Here is a 22,208-nt window from a genome sequence, read left to right as displayed (position 1 = left end):
TCTACCTTTGTGTCTCGCACCTATTTTATGGAATTACTGTTTAATTGCTCATGTTAAACCTGTCCAACAATACCTTTTTGTGTTAGCAACACTTAGTGTCATATCTTCAAAGTGCTTTACAAGCAAGTTATGAAATGTGTAATTTGAGTGAAAACAAGCACCTTGGGCTGGGACCTGTGCTGTGTTTGACACAGCCTGGCATGCCTGCAGTGCTGTGTATGCTGGGATGAGGAGCCCTGTGATTCATAGCAAGAAGTCAGTGAGAAGAACATGGAGAGATATTGTGGGATGGTGTTCTCCAAGGCATAAAAGATCAAGGATCCATGAGACTTCTTCTGGTGAATTTCATAGCATGTGCAAAAGCCTCAAGTGATCAACAGGGGACTTGAAATAACTCAAGTATTGCAATAACTGAGTACTGCATCTTCTTCTCTCTTTTCTCTAGCACAAGAAAACTGGCAGTCAAGAGTCATAAATCAGTCTGAAATGTTTCACTTTGAGGATATGCATTACAGTAGCCATAACACAGGAATTAGGAAACCACAGCATAGCCCAAAGGCCCTTGCCTTCAGCTGTGTCCATGGACTACCAGATAGCTGTGTCACTATACAAACACTAATTAATCCTCAATAAAACAAGTAAAAAAAGTACACAAAGAACCATCACGGGTTGGTTTGTTGCCAGGATGGCAACAAAGCATGAATTGGACCAGGTGTTTGCAGAGGCAGGGCAGTCAAGTAGTAGCCAGCTTTGACTGTTGCTTCTGCAAGTCAATGCATTCTCAGGCTCCAGCTGAAATGACACTGAAAGGTGCAGGATTCACTTTTGCCTGGAAAACTTTCCTTGCAGAAAATCAGAGCTCCAAATCTTGCAAATTTCTTTAGGCAGATCTGTGGATATAAAGAGAAGCTGTAGAGTAAGAGAAGCTTGAGTAAGCAGGTACATTTGGTTTTGTAGCCTTCAAATACAGGACCTCACTTGCTTCCCTCTTTTAAGGTGGTTGATGTTTTACCAGCACAGACTGAGGAGAAGCCCAATTTATTGACACTGGCAGGAAGTGGCTTTTGTAAAGTTACATTTCCTTTGAATAGCTGGCTGACCTCTGGGTGTGTAAAGCACAGCTTAATCCCAATATTTCTATCTTCTCACTTTGTGAAGCCTACAGCCGAAAGATATTCAGTGTCAGATGGGACAAATCTAAGGAATTCCTTCCTTTTCCTCCTCCACAAACCCTTCTCTGAGTTCTAAAAGAAGACCCCCAACTTATGTTCACATAACTGAACCCCATCTGCCTTCCAGAGTTCTGGCTGGGCATGGCCAGATGATGCTGTCCCTAAACTGGAGGAAAGTCTGAATCTGGAAGAGACGGGTAGATGGCTCATGCCTGGGGTCTGTGCCTGAGGTGAGGAGAGCTCAGCTTGGGGAAGGCTGTGGAGGCTGTGCAGAAACTGGAGAGGTCTCCAGTGATCTTCTAAATTTGATTTGGGGGTGCTGCACATCTGTGACGAAGTATTTTATTTTTGCCTATCACCTGTAACCCCAAATGTTCCCAGACCAGAAAACAGTTCCTACAGCACACAGGTTTTCTTACTTCCAGCACACGTCCTTACTCTGAAGCACATGGACACAGAGCGCCTGTGGCCCTGCCCGGCTGCTCACGAGGGGCGGGATGAACAGCGCCGTCCCGGTAAGCGCCGAGAGGGAAAACACCGGGAAACCCCGCACGCCGAAGCCAAGGCTGGTGAGGACGGGCGGGCACGGGGACCGGGGCTGTCCCCTCCTCTGGCCACGACCCGCGGCCGTGCCAAGGGTGTCCCGCGGGCGGGGGGCGCTCCCGGCGGGGGAGGCGGGGCCGGCCGGACCGGGCTGGGCTGCGGGGGCCGCGGCCGCGCCGCCCTCCGGCCCGCGGGCGGGGAGCGCGCTCGTTCGCTGGCAGCGGCCGGGGCGGGGAGCGGCCGGTCCGTCCTTCCTCCTCCTCCTCCCTCCCGCCCTTGGCGCCGCCACCCGCGCCCGTCGCCGATGCCGGGACTGCGCCCGCGGTGAGTCTGCCCCGCCGGGACCCGCCCGCGGGAAGTTGCGGCGCGGCCCCGGCTGCGCCTTTGTGCGGGAGCGGCGGCGCTGCCCGCCCGGTCCGGCCCCTGCCCCGGCTCGCCGGTGCAGCCGCCCCGCTCCGCTGCCCGCGCCCTCCGCCGCGCCGGTACCTGCCGCTCTTTGTTCCCCGCCGCCGCCGCCTTTGTTCCCTCGGTGCCGGCTGCACCTTCGGCACCGCCCGCGCCCCCCGCGGGACATCGCTGCGCGGGGGGGCGCGGATGGAGAGACCGCGCTCCCGGAGCGCGTCCCCCCCTTTCCCAGCGCTGCGAAAGCCGGGGAAAAGGAGAAAGCAATGCGGCGGGGCAGCGGCGGGAGTTCGCCGGGCTGCGCGGGGGGAGCGAGGCGGGCTCGGCCGGCGGCGGGAGCGAGCTTGGAGCAGGCTTGGAGCGAGCTCCCGCCCCCGCGGTCCTGCCCTTCCCTCCCCGAGCGGGGGCCGCGCTGCCGGAGGAGCTCCGGCCGGAGCCGGCTTGTCCCGGGGCCGGCTTGTCCCGCGGCGGGGGAGCGCGGGCAGGTGACCGGCGCTTCCTCGGGGAACCGGGGGTACCGGTGGGAACGTCGCTATCTCTAGGGTTGTGTGTTTGGGAACTGATCGTGCAAAGTTAGGCAAAGTTATCGGGAAAAGGGAGGGACTGCTCTTCTGGGAGGGCCGCAGGAGGCAGGGGCATCTTCTCTGCGCTGTGTTTTATTGCCGGTGCTGCTGCCTCGGGTGAAGCGCTGCCCGCTGAGGAATCGAGCACTCTGTGCTTTCCGCTGCACATGGGCTCCTTTCTCTTTCCCGCCTCGCTGCCAGCCTCCCTCCTGCTTTCCCTCCCCTCCTCCCGTCTTTCCAGGGCTCCTGGCAGCCGCCTGCTCCCTCTCGGAGCAGTTTTTAGGCATGTGTGTTATTCTAGCCCATGGGATGCCGCACGTGGGGCTTCCTGTCTGTAACTTGGTGCTGATTTAGTGTCAGGTGCTCTGTGTCTATTTGTGGATTTAAGGGAAGGCTCCTTGTCTTCCTTTCACCTCCAGAAGTAAACCTGGGCTCAAGTCGGAATCGTTCTGAATCAAACTGAATCGGTCTTTTCTGTTTCTCCTGAGAGCTGCTGCAGGCATTAGGAAGTAGAGCAGGTGCACCCTCCTCAAGTTACTGGGAATCTACCAGAGGGAATACTTTGAGCAAGTTTTAGAGTTTCTCGCAGCCTTTGTCATGTCTGGGACTGTGTCCTCCCCATGCCTCTGCTTTTCTCTTTCCCTGTGTCCCGCCTGTCCTCTCCCCCTCGTTCTGTCGTTCCTGAGTTCTCCACCCTCTCAGCTCACAGGGTGATCTGCACTTGCAGGACAGATAGACAGACAAAGACGTAAGTGCCACGTGCAGCCTCCTGGCTCGTTATTGTGACTCTTGGCCAAGTGAGCAGAGCCGTAGCTTGGCGGGCACTTCTGTTTACATCTCTGTGTGAAATGCAATTCCTGCAGAAGCAACACGCGGCTGCTGGCGCCTGGTTAGCTGTGTCATGGTCTTCAGCCGCTTCTGGGGTGGCTCCATCGCTCTGAGAAGGAGCGGGGTGGCAGCTGCTAACTCTGCTCACAATAACAGTGTCTGCACACACAGCCACCTCTCACTGAAATCAGGGCAGCCTAAATAATTGATTTCCAAGGCAGAAGGCAGCGTGTCACAGCAAGAGAGGATGGGGTGGTGTGAAGTGAGCAGGAGGTGACAAGGGAGAGGAAGCCCTGGCATCTGCAGGTGGTGACAGTGGGGATGAATTGAAGAGAGGGATGGGTGGTGGCGCTGGAATTTGGAGGTGAAACACCATCAGTGACCACAATAACGTTGTCACCATGTACTGATGTGTGCAGTGGCAATGTTTGGGCCCCCCTCATGTGAAATGCTGTACAAACCTATTCAGAAGTGTATAAATTAATGTTCATTCTTCCCTTTCTTCCTAATGAATTGTAATGAGTGATAATTACCTTTTTACCTGAGTTTTCTATAAAAACATGTATTAAAGTTCCTTTATTTAAACAATTCCTTACAAATACCCTCAGGAAACTCTATGTTAAGTGCTGCTGATATCATACAGGGCTAAGATTTAAGCATGGTGGTTTAAGAGGGGCAAAGGACCTGTACTGTAATGCTCCTTGGGGGTTCCTTCCAACTCAGGATGTTACATGATTCTGGATATTCTAAGAAAGGAACTAATCTTTCTCCTATTAAATCTGGCTAAAAGTTCAGTAAAGTAACTCAGAATTTTGTTGGTGTCAGTAGCACTTGACCAGTCCTGTAGTGTGCCAGCTATTTTTTATTTAATTGTCAGGCAAAGATTTTAAGCAGAGACACAATGAAGTAATTCAAGGAGCAGCGTGCATTGCTGGCTAATGAGCTAATAGCTTGAAAATGTTTTATCTCCCTAGCTGCTAATTTTAAGTTTTATGTTGAAAGAGAAAGTAAGAAAAAAACCCCCAACCAGTTACTGTTTGTTTCTTCGCAGTTTTTATCTGTATGTTTTGTGTTACTCCTTGTGATATGTTTTGGGAAAGATTGCATGCATGCTTCGGGAGAAAGTTACATTGTTTTAGGGGAGAAATGGACCACAATTTAGCCCATTTATTGAGTTAATCATGCATGTTGTAAAACCCCTTTACTAGTAATTATTCCACAAACAGTGAGTTCAGCTCTGCTCCATTTCCTCAACATCTGAATATAGAAAGGAGCTAAAGAAAAAGTCCCAAAGCTGGTATGAAGATGGCCAGCTTGGGAGATCAGGTATAAAGAGTCTCATTCATTTTGGTTTATCTGTAGTACAGGGATATGCCCTTGCTCCATGAATCATCTCCTGACATCTGTTTGCAGCGCTGTTTTCTTAGCAACTGCAGTTCTGTTTTAGATCCGGGCTCTCAATGGCTGGGTTTGTGCTGAAAGATGCAAAGAGACAATCCAAGCTCTTCCTAGTGAAGCTGTGCCTTTCAGCCCATTTAGCCAATTTATTTTCTTCCCTGAGGCACAATAAATACCGGTTTTAAAAGTCTACCAGCTGAGATGCTTTTTCTGTGTTGATGCAGAGATGCTTATCTGTTGCTTACCACAACTGAAGTGTTTCCCCAACACGATCTGGCAGCATGGGAGAGGATGGCCATGGGCTGTGTCCTGTTAAAGGGATGAGCTGTGTGTGCACCACACTTGGTCTACCTTTCCTGCAGGTTTTTTTGAGCTGTCGTGGTACTTCTAGATGTGGGAGAGGATGTGGTCTTGAAGGAATGCTCCCAGTGATGGCAAGGACCCACTCCTAGCAACGTGCCTGTTTGAACAAGTAGTTGGATTAGGCAGTGGGATTATACACAATGTGGAGTGTGGAGCACTGCATGAGTAATGCTTTGGATGGATCCATAAGCTGTGATTAAAGGGAAGGTGACATTTCATACACCTCTCACCTAATCTTTCCTTGCTTTAATTTCATCCCTGGACGGTTTGGGTGGGGGACTCCTGTAACTGAGGCAGAGGTGGCCACATAGACACTGGCAGAGCAGGTTGAGCTGATTTTGCTATTTTTGGTCTCTAGAGGAGGAATCAAGACCTGACTTGGGTCAGAGGGAGTTTTTTACTTCAGCTGATGTGGATGAATTGGTCAGGAATGTAAATGTAAGGGAGTACAACTGGTATATTCATGTTAAGGGACAGGCAATGTTCACCCCACTGTCTTTGTGCCAGCATGCAGTTCCTGCAGGAGGAGCAGGAGTTTATACCTGTGGTAGAACATATAGTTGCTAGACTATGAATCATAAAATACAGCTTATGTTATCCCATAGGACATGAATTTGACTGCCTTACACTTCCTGGCCTGACTTGCATCCTGCAGAGCATGAAGGGTGCCAGTAGCAAGCAGTCACTGTGAAGGATGAATGTATTTTGGCTAGAGATAATGCTGAGAAGGGAGAGACCCCTCTTGTTTGGAGCATTTTCTTTGCAGAAGGATTGTAGACTAAATACTGTTGCTGAATACTGGCCAGCTTCCTGCCACCTTCATGGATCACACGCAGCTCCTGGTGTTGGTGAGGGTACCAAGAAGACAACCTCTGTAGATCACCTAAGTGACAGTACTCACAGCGGGAGATGGAACAATCTGCTCCTGTGGAGATGCAGAGGGATCAGGACAGGGACAGAAGAGGGAGTGGGGCTGAAACTGCTGGTTAGCCCAGCTTGTGTGCCCAGGAGAAAGCTATGTGAGGGACAGAACTGGTGTAGATCAGTCTGTTATCTCCCCACAGGAGGGGAAATGGGACGGGGCATTGACTCCAGGCATAACTTTGGTCTCGTAGGGAGGCATGTTTGCTTTCTAACCTTCCTGCAGCCTGCTGATAACTCCCTGCACAATGCAACTGCGCAGATTGGCTGGAGAAGTTTTTAAGGAGCTGCTGATGCTGGTACAAACAATACTGTTTGTGACCAGGGATGAGGAAGAAGAGAAAAGAATGGCATTAGTTATCTGAGCTTTAAGACTTAGGCTGCAAGGTCTATCAAAGGAAATGGCAATTAAGATGGAAAACAAAGCCCTTGTAATTACTTTTGTGGAAGTGCAGGGAGGAGGCAGAAATGTGGGGTTTGCAGGAAAAAGTTATGTTTTCTGAATCTTTTGGGTTGTTGGTTGCCAGGAGAAAGACCAGGAGTTGGTGAATGGTGAAACAAAACGTTTAAGCAGAGAGGGGAAGGAATACACTGGGTACCCCTTGGTCTGTGACTCACAGCTTGTACATGCATCCATGAAGTGGTTGTAGAGACACCTGAGAAACTCTGTTCAATTTCCATTAGAGAACTCTGTGTTGCATGGGCTTATGTTGTTAATAACCAGCTAAATGATGCAGGGAAAGGAGCAAAAGCTGACTCGCAAGAAGCTTGTCCAGCTTCTTGGAGGCTCTTGAATCGTGAGCAATGTGCAGCTCTGCTTGCAGGAATTTTTGGTGAAATATGCAAGTTCAGTAACTCAATGAAATTCTTCCAGCAAAGCCAGGCCCAAGGGTGAAGGTGGTTGTGTATCATCTAGTTACAAGGTGTTTCTGGGGGAGGGAGGCACAGAGCACTTGGAGGGTAACCTGAGGGGGTGCTGCTTTGTTTCCTTCCTTTCCCCCATCTTTAAAAGTCCACAGTTCATCATGCCAAACTCTATAACATAACTATCTGCACGAAAGACAGTTCTCCAGACTCCTTTCATAGTCACTGGAAAGGAGCACACGCTTTTGAGCCATGATTCATCCACGCTGGGTTGGACATCTAAAAATACATTGGACAAACTGCCCTAAAAGTGCCTGTTCCTCTCCATTGTTTCTGCTGAGCTCAAACAAAGAGCACTTACAGAGGTACTGCTCCTGTGGCTGTTTAGCGTCAGGAGAGCTGAATCTCGGCCAAAGTGTCTCATGTCCCAGCAGAGCATCTAGGAGGACTCTGAGTGTCCTCATTTCCACCAGACTCAGTGTTGGTTGTGCAGTGTAAGGCATTTGGCTGTACCTGAGAATGGGGAGCAGGCAGCAACTTCCAGTTTAAATCCACCCTTCACCTCTGGTCAGTCCCTGGACTCAGACAAGCTTCAGGCTGGACCTGACAATCTGCTATAAGTAAGAGGCCGAAGGGGATTTGCAGAGTGGCGTTTTCAAGGTCACACATCAGGTTAGTGGCAGAGGTGGAAGCAGTGAGGACACTGTGGGCTCCCAGGGGTGTGCTCCTTCCCCTGCCCGAGCTCCTTGCAGCTGCCTTGCAATCTGCTGCACTCCTGGGGGGGGAGGCTGGCACTGGCTCTCAGTGGTGGACAGCACCTGGTAGGTACTCACTTCATTTGGCTGGAAACCTTTTGCAAAATTACATAGGCTCATCCTCCTTTCCCTGCCCTTTCACTTGCAAAAATCTGTAGTTGAGGCACAATGCTGAAGTATTGTGCACCCATGAGACTGCTGAGGGTGACTGTATGTGTGCTCTCAGTCACAAGCACTTGAACCTTGGAGTAAGTGTGCAACAGTTCAGTCTTGTCGTGGCCCAGTTCAGCAGGTGTGGCTGTTCCCTGGTGGTTGGGTGATGTGTGGAACCTCTTTAAACAGACACATCCACAGCATGCAATAGATAGATCTAAATGTAAAACTCGGGGAGCCAGACCCTGGTCACCTCGGAGGTGTTGCCATCATTGTGTTACTTAGCAGTCTGGAAAAGAAATCACCAGCTCTTGTAGCAAAAGCCTATCTGTGCTGGTAAACCAGGTAGGCTAAGGGTAAAATTCCTCCTGTGTGGAGAACTAGTTCACAATAGAAAGACTTCTTTTGCTAAATGAGCTAAATGTCGAGGGAGAGACTTTGCTGAAGAAATTTGCTTGTGTAGCAGAGATATGAAGCACAGGCAGGCACTGAGTGTTAAATGGATCCTGTGCATGTCTGATTCTAGACAAATACCAGACTATTATATCTTTCCTGATACCTGAGAAAGAATATGATAGCCATGAAATAGAAAGAATGTGTTGTCTGAGCCAGAATTTGATTCCTAAAGTTCTTTTTAGGGGGTCTGTGGGTGAACTCCAGGAGGTGAAACAGATTGCAATTTGACCCCGGAGAGAACAACTGGGGAGAGGAGGGAAAGAGCAAATTATTAAATAAGAGCTGGGAGAAAAGCCAGTCTCCAAAAATAAACTTTGAAGATCAATTCCAGGTATTTCCTGGCATTGTCATCCTGTTTCTTCAACTGCTCAGCCTGTAACAAGTGGTTTCACAGTTAAGGCTGACAGGTTTAGGGTTGTTTGGTAGGCTTTTTTTTTTTTTTTTTTTTTAAAGAAAGTGTATGATAAACAGTTTGCAGTGTTGTTTCTTATGCAAAACTGGGTGGAATGTTGATGACGAAATACCCCTGGGATGGAGAAAGCAGAGCTTGTTGTTGTAAGAGGGAATCAAGAGCAGGACTGGCTTTGTTTTGGGGAAGTGAAAAGTCTGGATTTTCTTCCCAATTACATGTCCAGGTCACCTCAGGGGGTGGAAGTGGGTATCTGTGCAATTTAGTGTGAGCAAACAGTGCTCCTGCAGAGCAGATGTGTCATCCTGGTGCTGTAGGTAGCCTTGGAATGCCTTACAGATAATGTAGGTGAGTGAAGGCATCACCTTTGCAAAGCTCAGAGGTGACTCTGAACGTGTTTCTTCTTGCAAAAATTCTGCGAGAAGCCAGTCCAGGAGTTCCCTGTACTGAAAGCCAGTGTGTGAATTGTGGGGAAATTGAAGCGTATCCTGTTCCAAGGGCTTGTGTTGGTGATCACACACCATCTCCCTGCTGGGGTTTCATTCTGGATGGTGACTGCCTGAGGTGTGTCCCTAAAAACTGTCCAGGGACACAGACACACCTCGGTGGGCTGGAGCTGGCTCGGGCTGGGGCTGGCTCATGTCTTACCTCACCTGCTTGGCCCGGGACAGGATGGAGCAGCAGCTCTGCTTACGCAACACGGCCTCTGGTGCTTGACTGGGCTTGTCTGTGAGTAACTTTGGTGTCAGTAATGCTGGTGCCTTTCAGCCAGGGAGATGCATGCGGTTCATGGGCATCTCTCCTGGTTTGTCTGCGTTGTAAGAAATAAGAAATCCTGATTCTCAAAGAAAGCAGCCGGGACACCCTGTGATTCAGACTTGGATGGGAAGACTGTTGTCACCCTGAGTGTGCAGAAGTGGAATGCATAAGTAAGGCATTATTTGATCTGGGCTGCTTCTAATTTGGAGTACTTGGCTTTGCAATTGCACCTGTATTTTATTTTTTTATTTTGTATAGCAAGAAGAGTTTATTCTAGCAGTTTACTGTGCAACACCAGGTTCTTTCTCTTGGGTTGTCTATGAGCCCTTTGGCTGTTTGGTCTTCTCTGGTATCAGCACTGTCAGGAGTAACAGTGTTTGGCCAGGTTTTCACTGCACACCAAAAGTTACTCCACAAGCTTGAAGCAATGCTATAAGTGAGAGATGTATGTTTGTGGGTTTCTTTTCTTTCCCCTAAAGAGCAATGCCTTAAAAGCAAAGGCAACGATATTTTATTTGTCATAAAAATGGACAAGAAAAGTGCTCTTCTTAGTGGAGGAAGTCCTGCACAGGCAGTGTGGGAGATGCCACTGTTGAGAGGCCCCTTTTGTATGTGCAGAACCAGCACAGGCATGCGAGCGTGCAGGCTGTGCTTGTAGAAAGGCTGCTCTGCCCACAGACCTTGAAGTATGTGGGACAGAAGGCATAAAACAAACAAACAAGACCCTGAACTAGCACTTTGAAGGGAATTTTCAGCTGGAAGAATTATAGGGACATGAAAAACTCATTCTTTGGAGAGGCAGCCCCTCCAAGTCAGAGGAGAGGTGTGCTGGGGAAGCATACTAGCTTGCATTGCTGTAGCCTTGATTGGACATGCTTGAGAGAGAAGCTGATGAATGCACAGCTGCCAGGCTAGGACCTATCATTTAAATTGTAATTTGCCCTTCAAATTTGGCAAGCTTCATTTTCCTTTTGCTTGACAAATCTCTTTTGTGTTTTTCTTCTGCCTGCGTAAAATAGTGAGCACTGCTGGAGAGAGCTACTTGCAGTAGATTCCTTTTCTCTGCTATATTTAGCAGTCACAACAAGTTTGTGATCCTTGCAAGAATACTGCCAAAAAGTAGATGGGTTTAGCTTGAGACATGCCCTTTCTCTTTAGGCTCCCAAATCCACTCTGCAGTTCACTTTCCTCGCCTTTCCCAGCTCTGTTGTGTAAAAAAATTGCTCTCCTGCTTCCAGGGATTCTGCTCAGTCAGAACAAGTCCCTGCTTTAGTGGAAATTCCTGTGCTCAGATTGCCACTATCCCTTGTGGCTTTCTCTTTTCCTAACTTCCTAAAAGAGATTACTGCTCTTCAGGAAGGTCTTTCTGATCAATGTTATGATTTAATTTAGATACTCCAGGCCTTTTATTGCTTAGGAGAGCTTCACTCAACAGAATAATGTGTTTGTTAACCATCTGACTGTTTCCTTTATTTGGGGAAAAAGGGAACTGGGAAGGCAGTGGGAAGGAAACATTTGTATTCCTTCAAAGGCAGAATATTACTATGAGCTTGTTTCTCATGACTATAATGCCATTAATGCCAAGCAGGTGTAGTTGTTATATATTGCTATTTTAAATATATTTACCATGTAAAGTGGTTCCAGTGTTCCTGCGAGTCTGTATTAAAACACTTTCAGTTGCCATCCAAGGGAGGGAAACACTTGTAAATAAGAATAACAACTTACTGCGATGCTTCTTGCTTGGTTAGCATGGGCAGTACAGTCCAGTTTGTCCCGATCAGGCGTGAGAGCTGTAACTCTCTGTGATTGCCGACCATTCCCGCCCCCTTCCCGTCCCTTCCCTACTGTACAGCCGGACCGGGGCCAGGAGGCCGAGGAGGGGCTGTGGGAGCGGAGCTGTGCGCTGGGAGCTGCCCAGCCCAAGGTCAGAGGCCTGTCTGAGGCCTGTCTGAGGCCTGTCTGGGCCCTGCGGCGCTGCCCGGCCGCGCTGCGCCCTTTCCCCTTCCCTCCGGAGGCCGGGCACGGTGCGGCTACTCCGTGGCGACAGCCTGAGCCCAGCTAGCCGGGGCAAGTGGCCAGTAGGGCTGTCTGTCGTGGGAAAAGGGGGAGAGGCTTGGAGGAGTGAAATGACAGCGATTGTTCTCTTGCTGCCTGTGGGAAATGACAGCGATTGTCCTCTTGCTGCCTGCGTTCCCAGTTAGCCCAGCCCGTGGGAGGAGGTGGTGCTGGTGCGCTGGGTGCAGTTCCCAGGTACAGCACGGACCTGGAGCCAGCCGTGGTTTTGTGTTGTTTTTGTGATAATCCTCCCCCACAGCCCTGTTTTCTGCAGGAAGTGGCCTTGGCGCTGCTCTGCCTGGCTGGGGAGTGCAAGACCAACCCCTGGTCTGGAAAACCTTTTCCATTCTGGCCTCACAGCAACAGATGAATGGCTTTTTGGATATAATTGGAGGCTTCTGGGCATTGCACAGGTAGTTTTGGGCTGGGGTGTGCTCATGGCTTTGTGTTTTGGAGCCCTTGATGGTGATGGAGGCATGAAGTCACCATGGTGTGTTTGGCTTCCTGCATAGCGGTGGACACTGGGGTGATGGAGGTGTATGGCATCAGCCTCCTGAGCTCCAGGCATTCAGCACTCCTTTTTTACCTTAACAGCTGTGATTTAAAGTCCTGAGCAGTTCTCGTGTTTATTAATAATATGGAAAATCTTGGAAACCAGTTGAAAACGGAATTGTTTCTGCAGTTCTAGTCGGTGTGCTTTGGCACTGCCTTCCCGCTTGGGAACAGATAAATGTGAGATAGGCTCTTATTCTGAGGGCAAGTAATTGCATCGTGCTCCTCTGTGGGTCAACCTTTGTGACTGTGTGAACAAGGCTTAGCTCTGTTAATAAAAGCGTTTCTCTGTGTGTGTTAACATCAGCATGGAGTTAGTGCAGTTTTCAAACTGTGTAATTGTACCAGGATGACTGATATATTACCACCCCCCCAAAAAGAGAAAAGGTCAAGAAAGACACTTAGCTAACAGTGTTTTAAAATTGATTAACACAATGAGGACATCCATTGTGCTTCTGTAACAAGAAGTGTTACTGATGTGTAAATCAAAGACAAACTAGCAACATTTGCTGGCCTTAAAAATGGTGTGGCTTTTGTATACTCATATGCTTCTCCTGGATGGTTTTCAAAAACTATAAATAGATCACTGGGAAGTCCCTGTATAACAAAAATGTACTGCTGCTGCTTGTCATAAACAAACTTATAAGAGCTGCCTTGGTCTTGCAACTCTTCTTCTTTGGAGGAGTCCTTACTTGTCTACTTGGTTCCAGAGCATCAGGTCACATGAGACAAGATCATTTCTTTGGCAGTGGGGTGCAACTTCATGTCCAGCTCTGAATCCCCTCAAGATCTTATGTTCTCCAGGCTTGGTGTCTTGCAGATCTATCTAATGCTCTCTTGGTTCTACCTGAGCAGAGTTGTTCAGTCTTTTCCAAGCTTTTCTCTTTTGGATTCCTTCATCTCCAGCTACTGATAGTGTAGGAGTACCCAAGGTCAGGCTTGTTTCACATTCATCCCAGGCAATGCAGAGTCTCTCTTGTGCCACATGCACTAATACCACTTATTAAAAGACTGGCTGATACCCATCTGATGCTCTTGGGTGTTTTGTAGTATCAGGAGGCTATAGCCTCTTTTCTGTATCACCCTCAAAGGGATGGAAACCTAATGGGTGCACTTTTCTTCCTCTAGGGAAGCACAGAGAAAATGTCATTATTGCATATTGGATGATGACAAATAATTATTTTTTTGCCAGACATAGAGAAGTTGTCAGTTCCTCAAGAGAGGACGTCAAGGCAGGTGTGTCAGTGATGCTGTCCTGATTTTTGCCATCCTGAGGTGTCTGGCTTTGAAGGGAGGGAAATCAGCATGTTTTTTGTGTGATCACATTCCAGTTGGGAGTGTGATACAATCTGAGATGGCCCAGAAGAATGATGTTGGCACACGCTTTAAAAGTGGATGGGATGAACTTCAGTTTGGAGTAGGATCTTAAAAAAAAAAAAAAAAAAAAAGTGTTTAAACACAAAGGTGATAGGTCTGTTTAAAGGATGCATTTTCTTTCTCCTCACCACTGAGTGAAAACGTGGTGAAACCTTTGTAAGTGAAGTCTTGAGGAGAAAGCAGAACCTTCAAACTGAAGTGCTGTATGAGCTTCTCAGGCTTAACAGAGCTGTGAGTACATGCGAAGTGATGGGAAAAGAAAATATTATGAAAAAGTGAAAACCAAACCAACTTCATGTGGGTTTCCTGTGATAATTACTTAGGTCATGGGGTCATGATTTGAATGCCAACAATTTGTCTTTAGGGAGGCTCTGTCAAAGTTACAGAAAGATAATTTACAAAAAAAATCTGGCTTTGACACTTTCAAAGTGTCTTGAGCACTTTGCAAGGTTCAAGACTCACACCTCCGAATTGCTTCTTCTTTCTGAATCTAAAATAAACAGAGATCTTTGTTAATTGCCAAAAAGGAAAGAGTCCTCAGTTGGTCAGCATTGTGGAGCTCTACTTCCTTTGGATTGGTTCACCAAAGATAAAAATCTGCCGTTTCTGTTCATGATGTTGGCTTGGCTCAGTGCATGAGTAATAATAATCTGTTGCTAGGAACAGACTTCAGTTTACATGGAGAGGCCTCTGTGGAGGGCAGGTCTTTGAGTCCCTGAGTGGGTCATAAATAATCAGTGGCACTTCAAAGGAGGAAAAGTAAAAACAAGCAGTTGGAGATGCCATGAAAAGATGTCTGCAATTCCTGTTGCAACACCAGTGGAAAGCATGTAACCAACATAATTGGGAAAGTATGGGGCATGGATCTCCGAAGGCAAAACCAAATGAAGCAGGGATTTACTCACAGTGGGTTATAATATTCACATCCCTCTAGCTGGGCTTGTTTGCAAGGTATCTGCTGCTTTCAGCTTTAAGGAGTGCAAAATTGAGCTAATTTCATGGCATATGATTTTTCAAGACTGGCTCCTGGGGAGGGCCTTGAGGGTGCATCTGTGCAGGGATGTGCACAGGTTAGCTGTGAACTCGGGGGCTAAAAAGGTTCTTACCTTGGACAGTGTGGAAAATCCTAATTTGCCTTGCTTTCCAAGTACTGTGCACAGCTGCTTTGTACAGGTGGCTTTAAATTAATTGATGAAATACCCGTTTCCTGTTTTAGCTGTAGTTACAGGCATTGTTTTTGAAGAGGGCAGTGGTTTAACTGCTGGGTTTTCCATGCCATGGAATCTTACCATCTTCAGTACTTGGAACAGCTGAAAGCCAAGGATTGCAAACCACCCTGGTCTGAACTAATGTTAAGGCTGTGAAATCCTTTCTAATGAATCCTCTAAATCCATCTGAAACTTTTTTCACCCTTTCTTCTGAGACAAGAATGTCCTTATAAAGACCCTGCTTAAGAAGAGCATCTCTTAGGTCTCATTAAGACTTAAGCCTCAGTGGAGACAAGGTATTTAAATCACTGTTGTCTATTCTTATGATAATGGAATGCAAAGCCTGGGTATGATTATTTTCAGGTTAGTTCCCTGAGATTTGCAGTCTGCTACTTGCTCTTGGGTTTCTCTCTCTTATTCAGTGTGCCTATGTGTGTATGTTAATGCCCAGGATTTTCTGCAATCTGCTGGCTAATATTAGCTGAATTTGGTAGAGGAAAGGAAATTACACTAGAATGGATGTGGTACAGCTGTGCTGATATAATTCCCACCAATATTTTTAGGAGCCTGTTGTGGAAATAGCTGGAGAGGTAGGGGAAGAAGGGTTTGAGTCTGAGGAGTGTCATCATCACAGGGAAACCTTTTGTTGATGGTTTAACCATTTGAGCTGCAGATTGAGCCCAGGTGGCCAGGAATTTGCCCCATGGTGAACACCATGGAAAACTTTCTTCTCCAGGAGGACATTGCTAATGGCACTTTTCTTGTGTGACTTACCTGCGTTGGAGAAAAGATGAGCTTGCACAAGAGCTCTGGTGCAATTCACATAAATGAACCCATTGGAAATAGGATCCCAGTGTGCCTGGAACTGCCTCTGACTCTGTGATCCTTCACAGGCTATCCCAAGGTGAAAGCAGTTAATGCTTTCCTACATTAATGCTAGGTTCTCCAGACAGAGGGAAGGACAAGGTCATTCTCCTCACCTTTGTTTTTATTCCCCAGTGAAAAAGTGTAGTTTGAAAGCATTTGATTTATTTTTCAACACTGTGGGTATATATTTCCTAGTTGTCCAGCATTTCTTGGAGGGGAAGGGATTAGTTTAGCTCTGCAGTTCATTGAGTTGATATGAAACAAAATAACTGACTTAAATATGAAGTAGAAAAGATGATCCTTCCTGCTGCCAATGACAACCATTGCTGGTTGGTTGTTTTAGACTCTTCAGAACTTGATTGTTTTAGACTCTTAAGAGGCTGTAATGATACAGTTACAGTTGACAGTGCTGTATATGAATGAAATTTGGGGCAGAGAGAAGGACAGAGCAGGCATATTGTCCCTGCATAATCCCTTCTCAGACAATCTGTACCTTGTACCTTTTAAAGAAGACTAATCCTTGCAGGTGTGTCCTCCAAGACTGTGTTTGTGTCTCCCCTTCAAAGCAGCTGTGGAGTCTTCTCTTGGGGCAGGGCAAAATGCATCTGCTGTGTTGGGTGGTGAATTGAGAGTTTGAGGGACATGAAAGCTTTAGCATAAATTTACCTGGTATTAGCTGTGTGTCTTCATAACCTGCACTGTGGATTCATTGAGTGGATGTCTCTAAAAGAAAACAGTTTAAAATTTCCCATCCTTTTGGGAAGGAGGCCATAAATTGATTTTAAAAGAATATAAGAGCATATGTTTTTCTTTACTTATGATCATGTGCTGTAATTTAAGTTAAATAATTAGTAAATTAAGTAACAATTTCTGCTTTAGACCTTAATATACTTTCTGCTTTGAAATCCTGGAAGTTTTATGAGCTTTAACTACTTTAGTGGTTAGAGATCTGAACTGAGATTGGGGTCCCATCACATGAAGTGCAGTGAAGCACATAAAAAGAGACACTATGTGCTGTGTTGTTGCTGTAGCTGGCAAGGGTTGGGCACAGAGGAGGAACAGTCACAGAAAGGTTAAAAATACACGTTGTGTTGTTTATGAAATGTCCATCAGTTATTCAGGCTCTTGCATACTTTCCTGTTATTATAATGGAATTTTAATGCCAAATCCTGCTCCTTTTCTCTGGACTGTAGTCCCAGTGCCTCTAGCATCATGCAAGTTAATTGAACATAAATTGGCTCTGCCCATCTCACCATCTCAAATGTGGGTGCTTTGAAATTGAACAGATATGTAAGTTTCCACTGTTGGGGAGTTTGCTTACATACTTCCCACCTGGGCCATTTGTCATCATCTTCAAGGTGGTGATCAAAAAACCAAATTAAAGACTTAGTCATAACCAAAAAATATTAAGGCCACCTGACATTTTTTGTTTTCAGACTTTGGGTTTTTATTGCTTAATCTTGAGAGAAAAAAGAAGGGAGTTTCCCAGGAAATATTGCCTTGGGCATAGCTGTGAGCACTGGATTCTTGCTCAGCCATTGCCCATCCTCAGTTTCTGTAAGAGCCCAGTATTTATTATAGAATTCCAGGTTGGAAGGGGCCTCAAGGACCATCTTGTCCAATAAAAGCCTGGTCCAGACAAGATGGCACAGCATTCTGCCCTGTCAAATCATAACAATGCCAATGTTGTGGAATCCACCACTTTCCTGGGGAGATTAATCCAATGAGTGGTTGTTCTATGAAAATTTTTCCTCTTGTGTTTAATCAAAATCTCCCCAGCAGTAACTTGTACCCACTACCCCTTGTGTTTTCCATGTGAGTCCTTGCAAAAAGGGAGTTTCAATCCTCTCTGTGGGCACCCTTCAAATACTGGAACATGGTAATAAGGTCTCTCCTTAGCCTTCTTTTCTGAAAGCTCACCAAACCCAGTTTTCTCAGCCATTTCCCCACACGGGCCTCCCAGTCATCTTTGTGCTCTTCTCTCACCAGCCTGTCCACATAATATTCTGTACAGCATGATCCCAGACTGCACCCAGTATTCCAGGTGTCCTGACAAGTGCTGAGCAGAGTGGGACAGTGATTTTTCCATCTCTGCTGGTGATGCCCTTGTTCATGCTGCCCAGCATTTTGTTGTCCTTCTTGGCTAATTTAGATACTTTATGATTTCCAGCATAACCTCAAGACTTGGCTTGTTTATATCACCGTGTTCTTGTGCCAGCCAAAGATCAAATCAGTTGTTCTCCTATTTTTGCTTGCTAAGCAAGCCAAACTCTTGTAAAATATGGGGTTTTTGATTATCCAGAGAGGTCTGACCTTTACCTGCCTCAGCTAGAACTCCCCTTGCTCAGATCTGGTGCCTTGAGTTGCAGTTGTAAATTGTTGGTGACTTGCAGAAGTGCTGCATGGTCACTGCAGCAGCTGGAATCAGTGCTTCAGCCATATCAGCTAATATCTGTTTCTCTAGGAATCCAGACACTTTTTTTGTTGCCATTTTTCTCTCTCTGTCTGGCCTTTGCTTGTCATCAGTAAAATGATGTCCCATAGCAGGGGGGTTGGACTGATGGTCACTTCTAGCCCAAAGCATGCTGTGATTCCAAATGTGGGCAATAACCCCTGGTCTTACCTAGGTGCTGTAAATGTGAATTGATTGATGTTTGTGAAGTGTTCAGATGCCAGGGTGGTGAGTGCCATAGAAAATCTTGTGGGTGACTCAATAATCCTGTCATCAGAGCAGCTCTTGGATAAAGCACAAGGACACACATTGTTCAGGGCGAGGAAAGTAAAATATTGAAGAGTTCCTCATGGAATGCATGTTCCCCTTTCTGCTCTGAAAGAGACAGTGAGGAAAAATAGTATAGAGTGGAGTAAACAAAGGCTGCCTCATGATTCATATGCACAAGGGAATGGATGTAAGAATTTCTCTGGCATTCCTTAATGTTGTAGTTCCTGACTCATCTATTCACACCCTTTATTTTGACATATACTTGGTGGATGAGTTATTAATATATGGTGTGGAAATCCTAGTGCTTCTGGTGAAAAGGTTACAGTTGTGTAGGTAACAAAGCTTGTTTAAGAGTAAGCCCTTAATTAAATTTCAGCTTAATTACTTTTAAATTTGTTTAACTTCTGGCCTTTTGGTAAAAATGAGTCTCTGTCTTAAGCATCCAGTTCTTCCTACAGTGGCAAATTGAACAGTACTGCAGAATGAGGATCTCTTGTAGTTTTTTTAAGGAAGATAGAGCATGTTGTTTTCTAAAGTTGCATAGGTATGAGGGAGATATCCAGGGAGAGGAAAATGGAGGAGTTGGAAAAAGAAACTCCTTCATGGGAGTTGAGGAGTAACGAAGGTACCAGACAGAGACAGCAGTTTTGTTGATTCTATACGATAACTGCTGCTTTTTCATTTCATCTTCATCTTTGTAGATTCTGCCTGAGTTGTTTCCATTCTGTAACAATTATCCAGGCAGGAAGGGAGGACTGAAAGGTACAAGGATTAAAACACTGATGTTGGGCAGCTACCAATCCGCAGAAGGCACTGTGAGCTTTTGTCAACTTGGCTTTCTCAAAGAAAGCAACGGGGTTTGAATTTTCCTAATCCTGGTGGTTTTGTTTTCATGGCAAGACCCACTGGGATCCTAGTTTGTACTCTGGAGTGCTGCTGTTAGAAAAGAGTCGACTGACCAAGACTTCTGTTCCTGCAATGGGAACAGTCACTTTATTCTGTATAAACTGAGGGAACAGCTGACCAAGGGAAGAAATCCCAAAACAAAATGTGTATCTCGGTGCCACATCATCATTGAACATCACCAATTTTTATGTAAAACTGTACTGATTTTCTTCTTCTCTTTTTTTTTGTAATATAATTTCAGTTTGGAAATTGATTGAAGAATTACCATAGAATTCAATATGGCATCACAGCAGTCATCTGCATCAACAGAGGAGCAGGCTTCCTCTGAAATAGATGATCTCCATCTAACGCTGCAAGGTAAGTCACTGAAGTTTTCTGTGCCTTTTTAATTTAGATCTTTGTCAAAAATCTGTGGCTGTGTGTACAAGTTGAAGGGAATTCTGAGAAACTTGTTTAAACTGGGGTTATGGTGAGTGTAGTTAGTTCATGTGTGTGCTTCTTTGCAGATTTTTCTGTGTTTTAGGAAAGACGCTTCAGCAGGGAAATGACAGATAAGCTCTTCTAGTACTTTATTGTGATATTTTCAGATCACTTGCCTTTTTTGGTACTGATGTGCTCACTGGTTCTTATGCTTTGTTACTCAGAATACATGTTGCTGTAAACTGTTTGGAAAGGAACCACCAGCCTGAAAACAAGCCAGTTCATTAGTTTCCTTTTTTCAGCTTGCTGACAATTAGGTGGTTGCATTGAGCTGTCTTCATGAAGCTATGGACTACACTACTATTTTATTTATTTGCTTTTCTGTTTTTAAGTACTACATCCCTGTGGGGATATAGTGGGAATAATTTTTGTGGCTTCCAAACAGATTTCTTATAGGTCAAGTCTTAGGTTCTTACTGGTCATGTGTTATAACTTGTTAAGGAAGCACTCAGTGCTGATTTTTAATTATTTCAGTTTAATGGCATCTACCTGGACAGTTAAATGATGATGACTGCATCCGACCTGGCCTGTCAGAACTTTTGGCTTTTCCTTACTCACATGCTGAATTTCCTTCTATAAGAATTTTCTGTGAAGGTTGACTGCTGTGAACATATTCATGGAGGCTATCAAGCAGGCCTGTCCAGGCAGCAGGACTAGCCCTGCTGAGAAGCTTGGCTTTGATGTGTTTCGAGCCTGGTCCATCCTAGAACGGATGGACTAACTCCTGTTTCCACAGAGCTATTTCCTTTTAACTCTCTTGCAATGAAATTTCCATGGTGCTTGGTAGAGAGCAAATATGTTGAAAACAGATGGTGCAAAAAAATATTCTGCCAAGTCCCTTGTGTGATCCATATTTGCACTAGTGCTGTTGTTCAAGCCATGTGTTTTGAGGAGTGAGTGTTAATAGCGGTCCAAAGCCAAGTGTCTTTAATATGAATTTTCTTCCGGTTTGCTTCAGTGTTGCATTTCCAGGAGAACAAGCAAAAACTTGTAACAGAAAGGAGCTAGTCTGACTTTTGCACCAAGCACAGCTTGTCAGACACACATTTGTTGTGCCAGTCAAACTCAGCCTTGGGTAGAAAGGCTGAGATGGCTGTTGTTGTGAAACAGATTTGGAAAACACTCTTCAGCTTGAAGGCAGATTTGAAGTTACATGCCATTTTTAGGGCAGGGATTTACTTTCAATTTTTTTTTTTTTTTTCTGAGAAGCTAGGTTGATGTTTGTGCTGAAAAACAATTGGTCAATGTCTCATTGAAGGAACCCTGCTTAGTAGAATTGAAATGACTGTATTTCTTTGCTGTAATAAATGGAGCTCTTAGATTGTGCTGAAATGAACACACTGCAAATCTTGTGCTGTTGTAAAACATCCAGAGATATCCCTTAGAAGTGACATGAGCAATTTTTTGTAATGATTGAAGACACAACAAATGGTACTGACACATTTTGTGTGTGGAGCTGTGGCGCTGCAGCGTCTGCTCAGGGTCAAACAAGCAAATGGCAATACAGCTGTGAGGAAGCACCAAAGACATGCTCCCTGACATGACATATAGGGACCATTAGCAGCTCTGCTCACAGATCTGTGGTAGCAAAGGTCAAATAAGAAGAATAGGGTCACTCAAGGAAACAGGCTTTTCCATTAATAGGAATCTTGAGATTTATGAAGCAGCCGGTGATATTGACTGCTTTAAATCAATGAGAGAAATTTCAGATTCAAGGAATAGTTGCTTATAACTATCAGAAAAGCAGCTTACATTTTGTGTGACTGCAGATGGATGTTAAACTTGCTATGATCTCCTTTCTCAAATTGCTGGGATATGGCTTCAAAGAGTATGTACAGCATTGTAATACACAGCATAACTGGAGATGTGCATAAGGAAGAAGCAGGAGTGAGAACTAGTCTGGATATAGTCTAGATATATTTTAATCTACTTTTTAATTCTTTGTGATCCAACCTTCCATTATTCCTGAAAGGCATCCCATGGGGATAGAGCATTTGTCTAGTCTGGTTAATTAGGGCAAGATCAACTTAATGTGTCAGTTGGTTTGGTCATATAACTTTGTGAAATTTATGCCTAAAAAAATGTAACAAAATCATTAGCTTTATTTTTTTTTCCTTCCCTCCCATGTGTAGGTACGTTATTTTAGGTATGTTTGACTGTTATTTAAGTTACAGTCTTCTGTGAGGACAGCACTTTTGGGAAGAAAAAGAAGCAAAAGAGAGGGCAAGAACAATCTTATTTAACTAATTAGTGGAGGGTTTAGTACTTATTAGTTCTAATCATTATATAATTCCTATTAATTTATGGCTAACTGGTTAATAATGTAAAAGCTTGTTTTAGTGGGTTTTTAGGCAAAGAGTGTTCAAGGGTGAACATTCACTTTCCTTAATAGTGTTTGGCCTAGAAGATGCCATGAAGAAATTCACTGGAAAATAGGTAATAATGTAACTTAGTT

At 45.5% G+C, this 22,208-nt stretch overlaps 1 protein-coding gene across 1 annotated transcript in view; it reads left to right on the top strand.

Annotated features, from left to right (window-relative positions):
- Positions 1-1,944: 1,944 nt before the first annotated feature.
- Positions 1,945-22,208, top strand: part of SYNE2 (spectrin repeat containing nuclear envelope protein 2) — a 177,375-nt gene continuing 157,111 nt past the window's right edge. Inside the window, exons 1-2 of the mRNA XM_059850505.1 lie at positions 1,945-2,039; positions 19,515-19,630. Coding sequence (XP_059706488.1) covers positions 19,552-19,630 — 79 coding nt within the window. The 5' untranslated portion in view covers positions 1,945-2,039; positions 19,515-19,551. The remainder of the gene's footprint in view (positions 2,040-19,514; positions 19,631-22,208) is intronic.

The sequence above is a fragment of the Haemorhous mexicanus genome, chromosome 6, assembly GCF_027477595.1.
Source record: "Haemorhous mexicanus isolate bHaeMex1 chromosome 6, bHaeMex1.pri, whole genome shotgun sequence".
NCBI classification, from domain to species: Eukaryota; Metazoa; Chordata; class Aves; order Passeriformes; family Fringillidae; genus Haemorhous; species Haemorhous mexicanus.
Note: the sequence above shows the minus strand (reverse complement) of the source record. Positions and strands in the feature narration are given on the sequence as shown.